The 20,122-nt window shown below is 35.1% G+C and overlaps 1 protein-coding gene across 1 annotated transcript in view; it reads left to right on the top strand.

Annotated features, from left to right (window-relative positions):
* The first annotated feature begins 14,470 nt into the window (after window positions 1-14,470).
* Window positions 14,471-20,122, top strand: part of LOC121443438 — a 110,570-nt gene continuing 104,918 nt past the window's right edge. Inside the window, exons 1-2 of the mRNA XM_041645195.1 lie at window positions 14,471-15,290; window positions 16,120-16,209. Of these exons, the coding sequence (XP_041501129.1) occupies window positions 14,471-15,290; window positions 16,120-16,209 (910 nt within the window). The remainder of the gene's footprint in view (window positions 15,291-16,119; window positions 16,210-20,122) is intronic.

Here is a 20,122-nt window from a genome sequence, read left to right as displayed (position 1 = left end):
GTTCTTTTCTATGAGACACAAACATTTATTTTTATTTTGAGGCCTTTGGTTCATTTGCTGTTGAATGTTGTGCAGGATGATAATTATAGATCTATTATCATTCTTCTACACGCAGCTATCTAGTTTGAACAGTACCATTTCTTAAAGATGCTACCTTTTCTCCTGTATATTTTTTTTTCCAGAATCAAAAACACGGTTTATTTGGAGCTTTATTTAGGCAGGCTGGGGTCTGCTCCACTACTGTTTGCAGCCCAGTAGGGAGCAGAGCTCTCTTGTCGTTTGGGGTTGACATTATATAGGCAAAAACAACAAGCCAGGTTCATTTTGGGTCAAAGCAGTTAGTCTTCAATAACAGCAGGTGTGCCTTATCTCTAAGAAGCCCCATCCCCAAAGTGGTTATATCAAGCAGCCCCCAGTTATGTCTAGCAGGCCCGCCTTTCCAAAAGCCCTCCCCAAAGCAGTTGACTTTTCTGCTTCCTGATAGAACACAGAGCTAGGTGTTAACAGGTGGCCCACTGCCAGGATGCCAGGAGCACTTAGTGGTGAGCTCAGCATCCTAGTTAGACATCCTGTTTTCATTTTCTTTTTCCATTCAAAAATTTACACATCCTCCCCTCCTCCCATTCCCCTTCTGGTCCCTCCCTCCCCCTCCTTCCTCTCTTTCCCAGCTTAAGAGAGGGCAGGGAAAACCTCCCTGTGGGAAGTCCAAGGCCCTCCCCACTACATCCAGGCCAAGGAAGCTGTACATACAAATAGACTAGGGTCCCAAAAAGCCAGTATATGCAGTAGAAACAAGTCCCAGTGCCTTTATCAATGGCTTTTCAGTCAGCCCCCATTGTCAGCAACATTCAGAGAGTCTGGTTTGATCACATGCTTGTTCAGTTCCAGTCCAGCTGGCCTTGGTGAGTTCCCGTTAGAACAGGCACACTGCCTCAGTGGGTGGACCAACCAATCCCTCACTGTCATGACTTCCTTGCTCGTCTTCTCCCTCCTTATGCTCTTGAACTGGACTTTGGGACTTCAGTCCCTTGCTCTGATGAGGGTCTTTGTCTCTATCTCCATCCTTTGCCAGACAAAAGATTCTATGGTGATATTCGAGATAATCTTCAGTGTGATAGTGGAACAAGGCCAGTTCAGGCATGTCTCCTCTGTTGTCCAAGGACCTAGCTGGGGAAATCCCTGTGGATACCTGGGATCCCCTCTAGAGCCAAGTCTCTTGCCAACCCTAAAATGGCTCCCTTAATGTCTATATCTTCTTCCCTGCTCCTGTATCTGCCCTTCCTCCATCTCCACCCTCCCACTCGCCAAGCTCACTCCAGTCTTTCCCTTCTCCCTTCCCTCTCCCTTTAGCCCAACCTCACCCCCACCCCTACGCCTACCCCCATGTTCCCAACTTTTGCCCTCCAATCTTGTTTGCATCCAACTTCCAGGAGGATCTATATATGTTTTTCTTTGGGTTCACCTTGTTATTTGACTTCTCTAGGCTTGTGAACTATAGGTTTAATGTCCTTTGTTTATGGCTAGAGTCCACTAAAGAGTGAGTAGATATCATATTCATCTTTTAGGGTCTGGGTTATTTCACTCAGGATAGTGTTTTCTATTTCCATCCATTTGCATGCAAAATTCAAGATGTCATTGTTTTTTACTGCTGAGTAGTACTCTAATGTGTAGATATTCCACACTTTCTTTATCCATTCTTCCATTGAAGGGCATCTAGGTTGTTTCCAGATTCTGGCTATTACAAATAATGCTGCTATGAACACAGTTGAACAAATGCTTTTGTAGTATGATTGGGCATCTCTTGGGTATATTCCCAAGAGTGGTATTGCTGGGTCCTGAGGTAGGTTGATTCCCAATTTCCTGAGAAATCGCCACACTGATTTCCAAAGTGGTTACACAAGTTTGTGTTCCCGCCAGCAGTGTTCCCCTTACTCCACATCCTCTCCAGCATAGGCTATCATTGGTATTTTTGATTTTAGCTATTCTGACAGGTGTAAGATGGTATCTCAAAGTAGTTTTGATTTGCATTTCCCTGATAGCTAAGGAAGTTGAACATGACCTTATGTGTCTTTTGGCCATTTGAATTTCTTCTGTTGAGAATTCTCTGTTCAGTTCAGTACCCCATTTTTAATTGGGTTAATTAGCATTTTAAAGTCTAGTTTCTTAATTTTTTTTATATATTTTAAAGATCAGACCTTTGATGCAGAGTTGGAATAGATCTACTCCCATTCAGTAGGATGCCTTTGTGTCTTAATGACAGTGTCCTTTGCTTTATAGAAGTTTCTCAGTTTTAGGAGGCCCCATTTATTCAATGTTGTTCTTATTGTCTGTGCTACTGGGATTATATGTAGGAAGTGGACTCCTGTGCCCATATGTTGCAGTCTACTTCCCATTTTCTGTTCTGTCAGGTTCAGTGTGGTCGGATTTATATTGAGGTCTTTGATCCATCTGGACTTGGTTTTTGTGCTTGGTGATAGATAGGGATCTATTTTCATTCTTCTATAGGTTGATACCCAGTTGTGCCAGCACCATTTGTTGAAGATGCTTTCTTTCTTCCATTGTATACTGTAACTCCTTTGTCAAAAATGAGGTGTTCATAGGACTGTGGGTTGAAATCCGGGTCTTCTATTCGATTCCATTAGTCGACGTCTCTCTTTTTATGCCAATGTCAAGCTGTTTTCAGTACTGTAGCTCTGTAATAGAATTTGAAGTAAGGAATGGTAATGCCTCTAGAAGTTCCTTTATTGTATAGGATTGTTTTGGCTATCTTAGGTTTTTGTTTTTCCATATGAATTTGGTAATTGTTCTCTCAAGGTCTTTAAAGAATTTTGTTGGGAGTTTGATGGGGATTGTGTTGAATTTGTAGATTGCCATTGGTAGAATTGCCATTTTTACTATGTTGATCTTACCCATCCAAGAGCATGGGATATCCTTCCATCTTCTGGTATCCTCTTCAATTTCTTTCTTTAAAGCATTAAAGTTCTTGTCAAATAGATCTTTCAATTCCTAGGTTAGTGTTACCCCAAGATACTTTATGGTATTTGTGGCTATCGTGAAAGGTGAAGTTTCTCTGATTTCCCTCTTTGCTTCTCTATCTTTTGTGTATAGGTGGGCTACTGATTTTTTTGAGTTGATCGTATATCCTGCCACATCACTGAAGGTATTTATCAGCTTTAGGAATTCTTTGGTAGAGGTTTTGGGGTCACTGATGTACACTATCATATCATCTGCAAATAACAGAAGTTTGACTTCTTCCTTTCCAATTCGAATCCCCTTGATCTCCTTATGTTGTCTTATTGCTATTGCTAAAACTTCAAGCTCTGTGTTGAAGAGATATGGTAAGAGTGGACAGCCTTGTCTCGTTCTGATTTTAGTAGAATGGATTTGAGTTTCTCTCCATTTAATTTGATATTAGCTGTTAGCTTGTTGTATACTGCTTTTATTATATTTACGTATGATCCTTGTATTCCTAATCTCTCCAAGACCTTAATCATAAAGAGGTGTTGAATTTTGTCAAATTCTTTTTTACCATCTAATGAAATTATCTTGTGTTTTTTTTCTTTTAGTTTATTTATATGATGGATTACGTTAATAGATTTTTGTATGTTGAGCCAGTCCTGCATCTCTGGGATGAAGCTTACTTGATCATAATGGATAATTTTTTGATATGTTCTTGGATTCAGTTTGCCAGTATTTTATTGAGAATTTTACATCAATGTTCATAAGTGAGATTGGTCTGTAATTCTCTTTCTTGGTTGAATCTTTGTGTGATTTTGGAATCAGGGTAACTGTAGCTTCATAAAAAGAGTTTGGCAATGACTCTTCTGTTTCTATTATGTGAAACACATTAAGGAGTATAAGTATTAGCTGTTCTTGGAAGATCTGATAAAATTCTGCATTAAAACCATCTGGACCTGAGCTTTTCTTGGTGGGGAGGTTTTTTTTTTTATGACAGCTTCTATTTCCTCATGAATTACAGGTCTATTTAAATGGTTTGCCTGGTCTTGATTTAATTTTGGTATATGGTATTTATCTAAAAACAAGTTCATTTCTTTTACATTTTCCAACTTTGTGGCATATAGGCTTTGGTAGTAAGACCTAATGATTCTCTGATTTTCCTCAGTGTCTGTTATTGTGTCCCCCTTTTCATTTCTGATCTTGGTAACTTGTGTGTTCTCTCTCTGTCTTTTTATTATTTTGGATAGGTGTTTGTCAATCTTGATGACTTTCTCAAAGAACCAGCTCTTTGTTTCATTGGTTCTTTGGATTGCTTTCTGTGTTTCATTTTTGATATCAGCCCTCTTTGATTATTTCCAGTCTTCTAGTCCTCCTGGGTGAGACTGCTTCTTTCTTTCTAGAGCTTTCAGCTATGCTGTTAAATCTCTAAAGTGAGCTTTCTCTGTTTTTTTATTTTTAATGTGGCCACTTAGAGCTATGAACTTTCATCTTAGCACTGCTTTCATAGTGTCCCATAGGATTGGGTATGTTGTGTCTTTATTTTTCATTGAATTCAAGGAAGACTTTTATTTCTTTCTTTATTTCTACCCTGACCTAGGTGTGGTTCAGTAGTTGACTGTTCAGATTCCGTGAGTTTGTAGGCTTTCTGGGGGTAGAATTATTGTTAAATTCTAACTTTATTTCATGGTGATCCAATAAGACACAGGTGGTTACTAAAATTGTTTTGTGTCTGTGGATGTTTCCTTTGTTACTGAGTATGTGATCAATTTTCGCAAAGGTTCCATGAGCTGCAGAGAAGAAGATATATTCTTTCCTATTTGGGTGAAATGTTCTATAGATGTTTGTTAATTCCATTTGTTTCATTACCTCTGTTAGTTCTCTTATTTCTCTGTTAGGTTTTTGTATGGTTGACCTATCCATTGGTGAGAGAGGAGTGTTGAAGTCTCCTACTATTAGTGTTTGGGGTTTGATGTGTGCCTTGAGCTCTAGTACTGTTTCTTTTACATATGTTGGTGCTTTTATATTAGGGGCATAGATATTCAGGATTGAGACTTCTTCCTGATGAATTGTTCCTGTTATGAGTATAAAGTGTACATCTCCATCTCTTCTGATTTATTTTAGTTTGAAATCAATTTTGTTTGATATTAGTATAGCCACACCACTTGATTCTTAGGCCTGTTAGATTGGAAAACTGTTTCCTAACCCTTTACTTTGAGCAAATGTCTGTCTTTGTGATTGAGATGTGTTTCTTGTAAACAGCAGAATGTTGGATCTTGTTTTCACATCCATTCTCTTAACCTGTGCCTTTTAATAAGTGAATTGATTTTATTGATATTAATTTATATTAATGATCAGTGGTTGTTAACTCCCGTTATATTTTTTGGGGGTGGTAGATTTTGTGTGTTTCCCTTCTGTGAGTTGTTCTAGTGGAAGGTTGGTAGATGTCTGAGTTATTGTGTGTGATGTTGGGTTTCTAGGGTTGTGATTTTCCTTCTATTACTTTCTGTAAGGCTGGGTTTGTGGCTAGGTAGTGTTTAAATTTGTTTTTATCCTGGAATATCTTGTTTTCTCCATTGATTGTGAAAGAAAGCTCTGCTGGGTATAGTAGTCTGAACGTGCATCCATGGCCTCTTAGTGTCTGCAGCACATCTCTCCCAAGATTTTCTGTCTTTCATGGTTTCCATAGAGAAGTCAGGTGCAATTCTGATATGTTTACCTTTATATGTTACTTGACCTTTTTCCTTTGCAGCTTTTAATATTCTCTCTTTATTCTGTATGTTTTGTGTTTTGATTATTATATGGTGAGGCGGTGGGTTTTTTTTTTTTTTTTTTGGATCCTGTCTATTCGGGGTTCTGTGTGCTTCTTGTATCGTCATAGGAATATTCTTCTTTAGGTTGAGAAAGTTTTTTTTCTATAATTTTGTTGAATATATTTTCTTGGCCTTTGAGCTGTAATTCATCTCCTTCTTCTACCCCTATTATTCTTAATTTTGGTCTTTTCATGGTGTCCCAGATTTCCTGGATGTTTTTTGTTAAGAATTTGTTGTATTTGAAGTTTTCCTTGATCAGTGAATTTATTTCCTCTATAGTATCTTCAGCATCTGAGATTCTTTTCTCTATCTCTTATAGTCTGTTGGTTATACTTGCCTCTGTAGTTTCTGTTCGTTTACCCAGATTTTCCGTATCCTGCCATCTCTCGGTTTGTGTTTTCTTCATTGCCTCCATTTCACTTTTCAAGTCTTAACCTGTTTCCCTTACCTGTTTGATTACTTATTCTTGGTGTTCTTGCGTATGTTTGAGTGATTTATTCATTTCTTCTTTTTGTTAGTCTTCTCATCTATTTCTTTAAAGGAGTTTTTCACATCCTGTTTAATGTTCTCTAATAGTTTCATAATATTACATTTAAAGTCTATTTCTTCGACTTCTTTTGAGTTAGGTTGTTCAAGTCTTCCTGTTGTATGTTGCTGGATTCTGGTGTTATGCTTTTCAGATTGTTGGAGGAATTCTTGCTTTGAAGTCTGCCCATCTCTCCCTTCAAATGCCGTTAGGAGAGTCTTGTTGGCTTGGTCCTATCTTTGCTGTATCTATCTGTTTACTTGTTTTTTTTTTCTTGGTCTGCCCTGTCTTAGGTCCCCTTAGTACTGGAGTTGTCTCTCAGATCATCTCCACCCTGGAGTAGGCTATGGTTGTGGATCTAAGGACCCCACAGATGGAATGAAGTGCTGGCGGGGGGCGGGGGGGGGCTGGGATGGAATTAGTAGAGAAAGGCAGTAGCCAGGGAGAGGCCCCTCTTCATTGACAAAAAGTTTAGGGGACTGGGGGGTGCCTGTGCTCCTTTCCCAGAGTTTCTGGCCGGTCGGTCAGGCACTCACTTACCCCTCCGGATGGAACTTCTGGTCCAGTATCAGAGCCACCTGCTGGCCAGAGTCCTAGCAGACAAAAGGGTGGGATTACTGGGTATAGACTCAGTGGAACAAAGAAACTCCTGCAGCAGTTGCACTCACCACTTTGTCCCCAGACCCTCAATTCCAAATAGGCAGAGTTGGGGGATCCTGTGACCCCGCAGATGGAAAGGGATTCTTGGGGGCAAACTGGGATGGGATAAGAAGAGAAAGGCAGTAGCCTGGGAGAAGCTCCCGCTGAATGGCCAGAAAATTTAGGGGATTAGAGGGTGCCTGTGCTCCCTTCTCGGGGCGGCTGATGGCCGCCGGTTGGGCACACTCACAACTCCTGATGGATCTTCTGGTACAGCTCTCCAGTATATTTTTAGCTATGCAAGAAATTACAAAGTTTTGTGTCATTATGTCTAGTTTTTCAGTTTGGTTCTATTGATTAATGTCTTTCTTTTTAATGCCACGCCATGCTGATTTTTTTTTTTTTACTATTCTTGTGTAATATAACACAGATTGAAATCTGAAATGATGATGCCTCCATCAGTTCATTTATTATTCAGGATTATTTTAGCTCTCCTGGGATTTTTTGTTTTGTTTTCATAAGAAGTTGAGGTTTTTTTTTTCTATTTCTATTAAGAATTGTGTTGGTATTTTAATTCTGATTGTACTGAATCTGTAGGTTGCTTTTGGTGGATGACTACTTTCACAAAATTAATCCTATTGGTCTATGAGCAAGGGAAATATTTCAATCTTCCATGACCTAAAAGTTTTATTATACAAGCCTGTCATTTGCATGCTAAGATTTATGCCAACACATATTTTTGAGGTTATTGCGAAAGGTATTGTTTCCTTGTTTCTTTTTCAGTATGTTTTTCATTTGTATATAGGAAAGCCATTAATTTTTATGTGTTAACCTTGTGTCCTGCTACTGTGCTGAAAGTATTTATCAGTTGTAAAATATTTCTGGTGGGGGTCTTAGGGTCTTTTTTGTTTATAAATTATATTCTCTTCAAATAAAGACACACTCTGTTCTTTCTGATTTGATCTCCTTCAGTTTTCCATTGTTCTAGCTACATACTATATCAAGATTGTATTGAGAAAAAGTATATCCTTATCTTATTTCTGATTTTGGTGGAAGTGTTTTGAGTTCTTCCTCCAATGAGAAGGTTGGCTATGAACTTGGTGCTCCTGTGTTGAGATATGTTCCTTGAATTCATAATCTTTCTAGGGATTTTATTACAAATGGATCTTCAATAATTTTGTATATTTTCTGCTGTTTCTATTGTTAGTTATATCCATATTTAAGCCATGGTAGTCATATATGAAGGATGTAATTTCAGTTTTATAATATATTTTGACACTTGGTTTGTGTCCTATTATGTGGTTAAATTGTAGAATGTTCCATGAAAGGCTGGAAGAAAATTTATTCTTTTGTGTTAGAATGAAATGTTCTGCAGATATCTGATAGGTCCAATTTGATTTATGATGTTTTTTAACTCCAATGTTTCTCTGTTTAATTTTTTGTTTGGTGACCTTTCCATTTGCAGTACCAGGGTATTAAAGTCATCCACTAATACTGTGTTAAAGTCATTATGTGAATTTAGCTGAAGTAATGTTTTTTTATGAAGTTTAGTGCCCTTGCATTTGGTACATGAATGTTTAGAATTGTGATGTTCTCTTGATACATTTTTCATCTTAGAAGTATATAGTGTTCTTCTTTATCTCTTATTATTTTTGGCATGTGGTCTATCTTTTAAATTATTAAAATGGTAAGACCTGCTTCTTTATTGTGTCCATCAGCTTGGAATATATTCTTCCATTCTTTTATCCTATAATGATACTCATTTTTGATGATGGGGTCTATTTCTTGGATGCAGTAGATAGATGGATCCTTTTAGCTGTTACCATCTGTTAGTCTGTGTTTTTTAATAGGGATTTTTTTGGATGAAAATTGTTTTTTATTGATTGTTATTGAGCTCTACATTTTTCTCTGCTCCCTTCCCTGTCTCTTCCCTCCCCTCTTCAACTCTCCCCCAAAGTCCACATGCAGGAAATTATATTGAAAGATTTTATTGATTAATGTATATTGTTCCTCTTATTTTGTTGTTTTGTTGTGGACTCCCTCCATTATTTAATCCACTGTTCTCAAATTATTTATTTCTTGTGTCCTCTTAGGTGTAGTTAAATTACTTTTCAGTCCAGATTTTCTTCTGGTCTGTTCTTTAGAGCTGTAGAGGTGGATTCATGAAGAAAAAATTGCTTAAATTTATTTTTATCATAGAATTTTTTTCTCCACTGGTTATGATTTATACTTTTACTTCGTATAGTAGTCTGGGTTGTTTTCTGTGGTCCCTCAGAAATTGAAGATCATCCATCCACATCTTTTTAACTCTCCGAAACTCCATTGAAAATCCAGGGGTTATTCTAGTGGGCCTATCTTTATATATGACTTGTTCTTTGCCCCTTGCAGCTTTTAACATCCTTTCTTTGTTCTGTCCAAATAGTGTTTTGATTACTTTGTGTTGTGGGGAGTTTCTTTTCTGTTCCTGTTTATTTGCTGTTCTGCATCATTCTTGTACCTTGATAGGCATCTCTTAAGTTGGAGAAATGTATGGTATTTCTGTTCCTGTTTATTTGCTGTTGATTCTTGTACCTCGATAGGCATCTCTTAAGTTGGAGAAATGAATGGCTTTGTTAACAAATATTTGTGAGTCTTTGACTTGGCCTTCTTTTTCTTCCTTTATACCCACTATTTATAGGTTTGGTTTTTTTCATTGTGTCCCTAATTTCCTGAATGCTTTGTTCCTGGGTTTTTATTAGATTTAATATTGAGGTATTTGTTTCTGTCTTATTATTATATTTTCTGTGTCATGTATTCTGTTGGTGATGCTTACCTTTAAGGATTTGTTTACCATCCTGAGTTTTTAACTTCCAACTTATTTTAAATTGTTGAGATTCTGTTATTTCCTTGTTTAATTATTCTTTTATGCCTTGAATTGTTTTCATTATTTTATTCAACAGTTTGTATTTTCACAGTCTTCAATAAGGCATTCATTCATACTTCTTTAAGTTAATTCAACATAATCATAATTGCTATTGTAAAATACATGTTTTTTGCTTCAAGTAAAATGCTGTTGTCAGGGCCTTTCAAAATAGAGCTGCTGGCTTCTGGTTGAGGAATTTTGTTTAATTTTGTATGTTTGTGTTTGCAGGCTGAAACATCTGGATTTATGATGTTTGACGTATTTCTTGTAGTAGGTATCTGATCTCAACTTCTTTGATTGAGTATTCCATGCTTTGGTGGCTATTTCCCACTTTGGGTCCTAGACACATTTATTGACTATGAGATTTCTGGTAAAGAGTGTTTCTGTGAGTTAAGAGTGTCACAAACAAATGGAGATAGTCTAGAAGAAAGGGGTGAATGGGGTGGTGGGAAAGACCTAGAAAGACTCTGATTCTTCATCAAGATGTGGAATCCATAAGAAATTGTGGCGGGTTGGGAACAGGGGTTCCTTGAGCAGGCAGTAGCAGGACTAGGAATTAATCTGGAGAGACGAGAATATGACAGGAAGGACAATAAATGTAGCTTACATGTGCCTTAGCCCAATGTGGCCACTTGGATCCCTTGTAGAGAGTGGTTCTGAGGATTGAGGCAGGGAGTGGGGATCACAAAGGAATGGATATAGGATAGAAGAAAATGTGAAAGAGTGCAACAGGAAGGAACTAGGAGGGCCCTGTATCCACAGGCCTTTACTTCAAGTATCTTCAGGATTGTTCACTAAATCTCATTTGACACAAGTGTTTTCTCTGATTTTTCTTGTTGTTTCTTCTCCTTCTTATATTACCTTGAACTTGGTGTTTTATATAATTTCATAAGGTTCTGTTGTTCTGGTGACTTTTCTCTTTTATTTGGAATGGTGGAGCTCCATTCATTTAGGCTCAAGGTTTTTTATCTTGTCCCTACCATTTCAACTAGTTTTCATTACAACTACAAATATATTTTTCCATATATCCAGTTAGGAGTTTATTTTTATCATTTCATTTTTTTCAACTCTAGAATTTACAACTGGTGTTTCCTTGAATTTATAATGTTTAGGCTTTTATTTATTTAGTAATTGTCCCTATAATTTCTCTAGTATTATTTTAGTATTAACTGACCAATATTTATACTTACTTAAGGGGTAAAATATAGTAATCAATATAGGTACATTAAGTAATGATAAAAGGCATGCAGTTAGATTATTTACCATTCCAAATATATATTATATCTTTGTAGTGATGATCAAACTTAGTTCATCAGTCTTGATGGCAGAGAACTTTACCCCTGAGCCATTACACCAACCCCCGTACTTCTTCTTTTGAGAAGCATTTACTTATTTAATTTGGTCATTTGTTTATTAGAGTATTTGCTTGGCTTCTGTGTTACCTTTTTCAGTTCTTAATATATATTGTAGATATTAATCCCCGTAAACTGTGTAATTGGCAAAGATTTTCTTCTATCATGTTTTCTATCACCTAAAGGCTGTCTCTTTAATCTGTCATTTCTTTTGCTGTGAAGATGTGTTTTAATTTCATGAAATAGTATTTGTCACTTCTTGATATTATTTTCTGAAATATTAGATAAATTTTCATAAAGTTCTTACCCTTGCCTGCCTATGAGTCAAAGTAGTTCTATTTTATTCTAGCACTTTCAAGCAAAACCCTAATCTTAGAGGCAGCATGTGTTCCAGACACATCATTCATGATGAAAGTATATCTAGAGGAAAATAAGTAATCATATTACAAAATACTTTAACAACCATGCTTATTGTGGCACTATTCCTAATATCCAAATTATAGGGTCAACCTAGGTGTTCATCATCAAATGGATAAAGTAAATGTATAGATGCATAATGGAGTTTCATTCATCCACAAAAAGAATGAAACTATGTCAGGTGTGGTAAAATTGATGGAAATGGAGATAATCATATTAAGTGAAATAATGCAGACTCACACAAATATCATGTTTTCATGTTTTCTCCATGAAAAAAGACACACACCCACGTGTGTATATATTTCCATCATATATATGTGTGTGTGTGTGTGTGTGTGTGTGTGTGTGTAAATGGGAATTAATTGGTAAGAAAATTAATTGAAAATGGGACAGGAGAGGTTGATGTAGTGAATATAGTCAAAATACTTAAAGAAAAGTGACATTTAAAATCTGTCACTTTGTTCAAAGACAGTATTTCAAAACATGAAAGGAACCAATAAATCAATAAAACTAGCCACTGAAAAATCAGAGTTTAATAACATTTACTATATATAGCTTGAGAATAGGAGTGAGAGAAATTCTGAGTTTTTGTGCCTTTAGATAGCTATTTAGGAAATAAATGCCATTTTGTATCCACTTCTATAATGTAGAAATTTTAATATTTTTCTTTTTTATTTACCATAAATCAATAGTATCTTTAATTTTTTAATCAAGTATATTTTATAATTATATATGGTATTTCAAAAAATTCTTCTAAGTATCATGTTTAAACCTTCCAGTTATCTTCTGAGAAAATAAATTTCAAACATTTCATGTATTACCATCAATTCTGAAATATGACATTATATGGAAATTTTCTTATATCATATCTAAATGACCCATTATAGTATATGTATATTATTATGTCTTGTTAAAGTTATATTAAAAAAGAAGTGTCCTCACATAAATGAAATTAATTTTGGTCATCCTTCAACTTTCTTTCTGTGTTAGTAACGTTCATGTGTCTAAATTTACATTTGTTATACTTTTCTAGTTTTAGACTTTTCAATAAAATGCTGGCTGTAATTCTACTCTCTTTAAAAAGTCACTGTGTTTGAAAAGAACAAAACTTTACTTATACTTTAGGAATGAAAAAAATGGACAAATGGTGAGGGACTTAATTCAGTAATCTATCATCACCTAAAAATATTCAAAGACAGGACATAGTGTTACTATAAGGAGAAACTTGAATTGCTAACTGAAAAAAATGGCAAGAATTTGGTAGAAAATATTTCTATCTTTTTCTAGAATCATATAATCACTTATATCTGTTTCCTCTAGACATGGTTGTCTAGTCTTTAAGAAAGTTTGTTTGTTATACTCTTCTAAGCACATGACAGGATTAGATTTTACACAGAAACTAATATTGTTTACCCTAATTTTCATATAACAAGTAGGGAAATTTTTTCTGAATACTAACTCCAGATCTCTAACAAAGAGAATTTTAATCAAATGGTAGTTACATGCAATCCAAAGACTGGGTTGCATGGGACTCTTCTGTTATTTAGGCATGGGGATTAGTTTGTAGGAATATAGATAATGAACAAACATCCCATAATGTGTCTATCATGTCTATATTTAAATATGAGATTTTACTCAGGAAGGTTATACAAAGCCTATCAAGCTCTAGTTTGTAACTAGTCAAGTTGACACCCTCTCCAGTGTAAATGCTTTATTGTGTTGTGTTTTGTGTTTAATTAAAAAGCTATAACTTCATGATTTATTTGTTTTTCAGCCAATAACTACAACTGTCTTATCATATGAACCTGCCATACAATATACATCTCTTCAGAATCAAAGAGTATCTGAGAGTTGTTCATCTTCACAAAGAGTTGACACTCCAAGGTAACTCTCACTAATAATCAGATCTATCTATATACAATTTTCATCTAGACTTGAATGCAAAAAATTCTATTTTTAATTTACAGTACACTTTAAAAGTGATACTTGATACCTAAAAATTGATATATTGACTAGATAGTGACAAGAAAATCACATGTTAACAAGGCATTATCCTACTCAGAGAAATAATTTTAGGTCCATCAGAAAATAGTTAATGTGAAGGCAGATGCGAATACCTTATATCAGGGAAGGGTATAAAATAAACACACTAATATTCTTATTTTTTCACAAAAAGCTTAATGTTGCCTCTTGCTTTACACAGTCAACAGATAGGACTATATGCTCCATAGTATTTTCTTACAGAAGAATTTTAACAGAGATAATGCCTTAGTACCAACATGTAAATATTTAATCATGCATTTATGTTTGTTTTTCTTGAAGTGATGAAGGAGCAGTTAAATCGGAACATGATGAAGAAAACAAATCTAAAATGGAAAGTCCTGATACAAATGCATCTGAAACTTTGGGGAGTTCTTTTTACTATAAAACGTTCGAAGACCTAACAATTATTGAAAGTGATACTCCTCTTATGGACTCTGGTTCTGAAAGATGTGCAATTGATTCTGACTCTGACCGAGGTGTTGTCTCAGATTTTGAGTTAGAAGAACCATCTAAGGGCTCTGGATCAGTAATATGGGGAGTAGATTCTGACTCAGAAAAGTCCCCTAGGGATGCAGACTCTAGAAAACAACCATTAAAAGCAGAAAGTTATCAAATGGGTTCAGTCTCAGTTGAAGACTTGACCAAGACAGAGCAGCTGCTGGTGAGAATTGAACAGGTGGAATCTGAATCTCTGAAAGACTGGGTGCTCTCAGGCTCAGAGAAATCCCTGGAAGATTCTGACTATGAAAGAGACTCAGCCTCTAATAATGAAAGAAAGAAAGAAGAAAAACGTCAAATGGCTTCAGATTCCATAAAACGTCTAATGGAATCTGAAAAAACAATGATGGACACTGAAATTTTCTGGATGATACCTGATTCTGAGAGTTATGCAGTAGACTCAGGTACAGAAAAAGATAGAGCATCAACGTCTAAGGTACATATGATACAGGTGGAAAAGCAAAGATCTAAGAGATATCTGATGGACTCTGACTCTGAATCAAGTGAGATGGACTCAGATTTAGAAAGATGTGTGCTAGCCTCAGCAGCTATGAAACGTTTCATGGAAACAGAAACATTTCATATGAGCACTGCTAATAACAAGCCCACAAAGGATTCTTGGTCTGAAAGAACAGTGACCTCAGACTCTGAAAGCCCTGCGATGTCCTCTGATTCTGTGATGCACATAAAGAAAGCTGAAGCATGCAAAAGTACCTGTAATTTGGAAAGACTCAAGGTGATTCACAAGTCTGAGTCTCTACAGCAGTGGTTAGATGCTAAAATAGAACAGTTAGATTCTGGTCATAGTGGACACTGGGATAGCTCTGGAAAGTATCATTTTCGGTCTATAGTACCTCAAGATAGCTTTGGAAAATGTCAGGGTGACCTTCAAACATTTCAGAGTATCACTGGAAAAGATCAAATAGACTCCACTTCTGAAAAACATCAGGAAAAAGCTGGAAATGAAAGAGATAAAAATGAACCTGAAAGTAAAGGACACCCCATAAAGAAAGAGAAAGGATTTGACAATGAGGGGTTTCAAATGGATAAGGAAAGAGAAGAACATCTCATGAAGTCTGACCATCATGATTCAGAAAATGAAGCACACCGACTTGGTGCTCGCAGAAAGGATAATCGTCCTCCAGGTATGCTAAAATATTTGTGGCCTTTAAAAAATACATTATAAGCTTTATTAATGGCATCATAACATTTTCCCAAATGTCAGTAACTTTGATATATTTTGGTCTTAAACCACTTTAAAAAACTAATAAGAAATTCAGAGACTAAACATCATAATACCAGATTTTTATTTCACTTTCAAAAAAAAAAGAATATCATCTTGCTTTAGGTAATTTTTATCTCTTCTATATTATTATACAATAAACATGAGTAACAGATAAATGCAAACTATTCCTTGAAAATGAAGAAACTTCAGGGACAACTTTATAAGAGAGGAAAGGTAATTTAAAAGCTGATGTACTTAGTCTTTTATACTTAAATCTTTTTTCCCAAATAAGTATGAAAAAAATCCTTTTATTTATTCCAGGATGATGGTAGCTAAATTTAACATTGTGTTCTTAGGCCATAATAGACAGTGTTTTTATAAGCAATTTTTTTTTACTTACTCTGTGGATTACTGTGTAGCTGGATGGCTGTCCCCTGATGTCCTCCTTCTTCTTGGGCTACCTCTCAGCAACTCTTTTTCCCAGATTTCTCCTACTATATATTCTGTCTGCCTGCCAACCATGCCTATCCTTTTTCCTGCCTTACGATTGGCCATTTAGATCTTTATTAGACCATCAGGTGTTCTAGACAGGCAAAGTGTAACAGCTTCACAGAGTTAAACAAATGCAGCATAAACAAAAGTAATACACCTTAACATAATATCCCCAATATTGTGTAGTAAACATTATTTTGCATAATATTATTTTATTAGTAATTGGAAATAACTGAGTCTGTTTAATATGACTCTAGGTTTTTGGAGGCCTCTTACCCTGCCTACTAAGCTTGGTGAGGAAAAGAAAACTGAAGAGCAAAAGTCTGTACAGCAAAAAGATAACAGAGGTGAGTATATGCAGTAGAAATTGTCTGAGAATTTAGTCATGCTATTTGTTAATATTTTGAAAAATAAATTCAGAATCTGAAGAGATAGAGTGGTTGCAAAGTAATATAATACACAATAATACTTAATTTAGTACTTAATACATAATAATACTTAATTATATGATTTACTACAAAGAAAAAACAGCACAACCAAAAAGACATGAAATAAAGTCTAATAAAATACATGATATATTTGTATATATATAATCAACCCAGGAACTTTTTTTGCAGTATGTGGTGTTTTCCTGCAATGCTGGTTAAACTCCAAATGCTTATCTATAATGTGTTTTTAATAGTTTATGATATAATTCTCCCAATAAAGTATGAAGCTCAGTGTTTTTTTTAATATATTCACAGATACATGCAACTATCAACTCTATTAGAGTATTTTATTAGTACAGTGACAACTCTGTACCTATTACCTATGTATCTTCCCCTACCCTATCTTTCCCTCTGAAACAACTAATCAACTTTTTGTCAAATTTCCTATTTTACTTATTTTATATGAATTGAATCATATGATGAATTCTACCTTATGACTTCATTCATTTAATTAGTATAACTAATCAAAGATTACTCTATTATAGTGTGTATCTTAACTTTTATGATTGAAACAACAATGCATATTAGGCATTATCACTTTTTATTTGTAGACCTGTACATTGATGGGCATTTGGATTCATTCCATCGCACATATAAGGCTACTCTATGTTCTAAAAGATTCTGTAATGGAATATGTTTCATTTCTTGCCAGTAATATACCTAGAAGTGAAGTTGCATCAAAACCTATATTTGTTACTTAATGAATTGTCCCAAAGTTATATACTGTTTTGAAAGTTAATGTGTACATAGAGATAACATTATACAGACTGAACAGTTTGTGTTAAAAAATAGTTAAAAAATAAAGAGGACACCAATTTGAAAGAGAGCAAAGAGGAATACATGGGAAGGAGAAAATTATGTAAATATAATAGCAAAAATGTTTTTATTTATTTTAACTTTTTTTTCTATGAGCTTCATAGGTTTGTATCTTACATTTAAATAATTAGTCTATTTGGGGATTTTTTTTTGGCATAGTGTAATGTAAGAGAACCTTTTTTTTCAAGTGGCTGCACCTTACCCTGTTATCATTTGTTAATAAAATTATTCTTTTCTGCATGGAGTGTTTTTGACACTATTGTAAAAATCAGTTTAAACTGATCCATAATTTCATGTATAGATTGTAATTTTGCCATTGAGCTTCCTGCTTATTATTGTAACAATACCACACATCATTTCAATAAAATCTGCTGTGTGGGCATTTCAGCACCCCAAAAAGACCCTTTGTGAGCCATATTCAGAGTATCTCTCATGGTACTGTATGATAAAGTTTTGTCAGCAGAGTACTGCTAAGTTGGGAGGGGTAAATTAGGACTGTATAGTACTAAATGAGGTGAAAAGTTGTTGGGAACTGTCACATTGGATCTAAGCAGTGTGCCAGATATAGCTTTGTACTATATCATTTCCATATTTACTCTTTTATTTTTTTGCCTCCACAAAACCATGGACTTGACTGGTTAGTAGTGTTTCAACCTCCTGAGAAATGAAACTCTTTATGCTGTCAGGTCATATATTTATCTTCAAACCAGTATCCTTTCGGTCCATATTTTAAACCCAAAACTTCCCCAACTGTCTGTTCTTTATTTTCCCATTTTATTCTTATTTGTATTTAAATTACCCTCCTCAAAATTCATTGATTTTTGTCTTTTCATAATGTCCCCAAGATTGCATAAATTCTGCTCACAGACATTTGTTTGATTGAGTATTCCAAGTCCTCTTACTTGCTTTTATGCCCTGTTAGTCTGTCCTCCCCTCACCCATTCTTTTTGTGAGGTTTCCATTTCCATTTTACTTTGGTATTCTTCAGTAATTCCTTATTGAACACCATTTTCCTATCCTGCATTACTTCCTTATTTCATTCAGCTATTTTGCATGTGTTCCCTTAGAAATTTTTTGTAGATTTTTATCCTCTTTTCTTTGTATACTCTGTATAAGTTGCTTTTTAGGATTTACCTGCACCACTAACTAGGGCAAAAATCAGTGACTGGCTAGGTCATAGGCCCTAATGCTATTATTAGGCTAAATTAATACAGTATTAAATTGTCTCCTATGTTCTTATCTTTATATCCATTGATTAGTGAATCTCATAACCGTCCTCAGAAGAACTTCTTTTTTCACTACATGAGAATTAGTACAAAGACCCACAACCAGTTAGTGTGCAGAGAATAAGAGACTGGAGTGCTCAACATTAAATGAAATTTTGTGTTACACTGCCTTTCTCAACATTCAGGGATCATTACAGAAGAAGGGATGAAAAAAAAATAAAAGCCAGAAGGAGTAACTATCCATAACAAAACAATATATGCCTATCATGAGAGCATAGTTGTACATATAAACTCAGAGTGGCTAGGGCTACACATTATGAAAGACTACCCATGCTCCAGTAGATGATCCCACAGACATACACATATAGGCAATACTAAGTGTACTCAGAGGGTATTAAACTTAAAAGACAGATGAAGTTGGGAGGGAAAGCTGGAGAGTGTAGAAGATGGATTGGAAGGGAGAAAGTGAGTAGACTGGATCCAAAATTATATGAATGTATGAATATTAAATATAGTACTTATTAATAAGAAATATATATTTAACAAATGCCATTTTTTAAAAAAAATTTAGGCACAACATGTCGCTAATTCATTCTTGAAACACTATTAAGTTCTTTCCAAACCCAATTCAGACACCAGTCAAGGGTAAAGGAAACCTTTCAAAACAGAAGCTTAAGGAATGATTTTAATAAATCTGTATGCAGTTTGCTCTGTTAGACCTTCTCCAAGATGTCTTTTCCTGAAAATTGTTACTAATAAAACGCCTATATGGCAAGATAGAAACTGAATAAATGATCCTAGTTTATACTTTTTAATCTTCCCTCATCTAGTTAGAACAAAAGCCCCTTACCAGAAAAGTCTATCTTAAAAAAAAAACTTCAGGCCATCAATTCAGTCACAGGGTAACTAACAGTTAAGTTTGAGCTGACCTGAAAGCCTTGCATGCTCAGATTTTATTGTAATAGAGTTCACAAGCCATACATATAGTCCCAGAAGGGACATTTGTTGCCCTTGAAAACACATCCTAAGTAAAACAAATATTAGTCAGACAATATATGTTAACTGGATTCTAACTGTGGCTTCTCACCATAGATTTTACTTTCCTTAGTTTAATTTTTAGTATAGTTCACTTAAGTTAGTTCTGTCTGTTTTCAGAACAGCTGCCTAAAAGCTGATGGACCCAGGTGTTTTTCTTTGATCAACATACCAGTTGATACCTTGAAATGCTTTACATTCCATGAATGTGTGTTGAAAGTATTAGAACTAAAACTACCCCCTACCATTTCATATTCAGTGCTTCCTGCTGTGATTTTAGGCTTATCCGCAAAATAAATTTAATGAACTTATAGCACCTCGAATCACCAGCCAATTAAGTTTTCCTTCAGAAAATAGGAGAAACTAACAGAAACAATTGTAAAAAGCAAGTATCATTAATTCTTATTTAGAATCCTATGCCTAGATTTGTAAGGCTTATAATAATATATTGTTATAAAATTAGTGTATACCATCATCAATATCTGCTATATTTTCAGTTATCTGATACTTTATCAAGATCTTTTCTCTTGATTTACTTGTATGCAAATGTAACAAAAGCATTTTGTAGAATATTTGTAGACAACCAGAAGTACAAGTCACAAATCTTTTTAAAAAACCTTTAAAAGTGGCCGTATGTGATAGTTCATCACTCATAGTATAATCTGATGATCAGCTTCTTTTCTGGGGTTAGCTGC

Source organism: Microtus oregoni, unplaced genomic scaffold, assembly GCF_018167655.1.
Source record: "Microtus oregoni isolate MIOR12 unplaced genomic scaffold, Mior012 000107F_000, whole genome shotgun sequence".
NCBI lineage: Eukaryota > Metazoa > Chordata > Mammalia > Rodentia > Cricetidae > Microtus > Microtus oregoni.
Note: the sequence above shows the minus strand (reverse complement) of the source record. Positions and strands in the feature narration are given on the sequence as shown.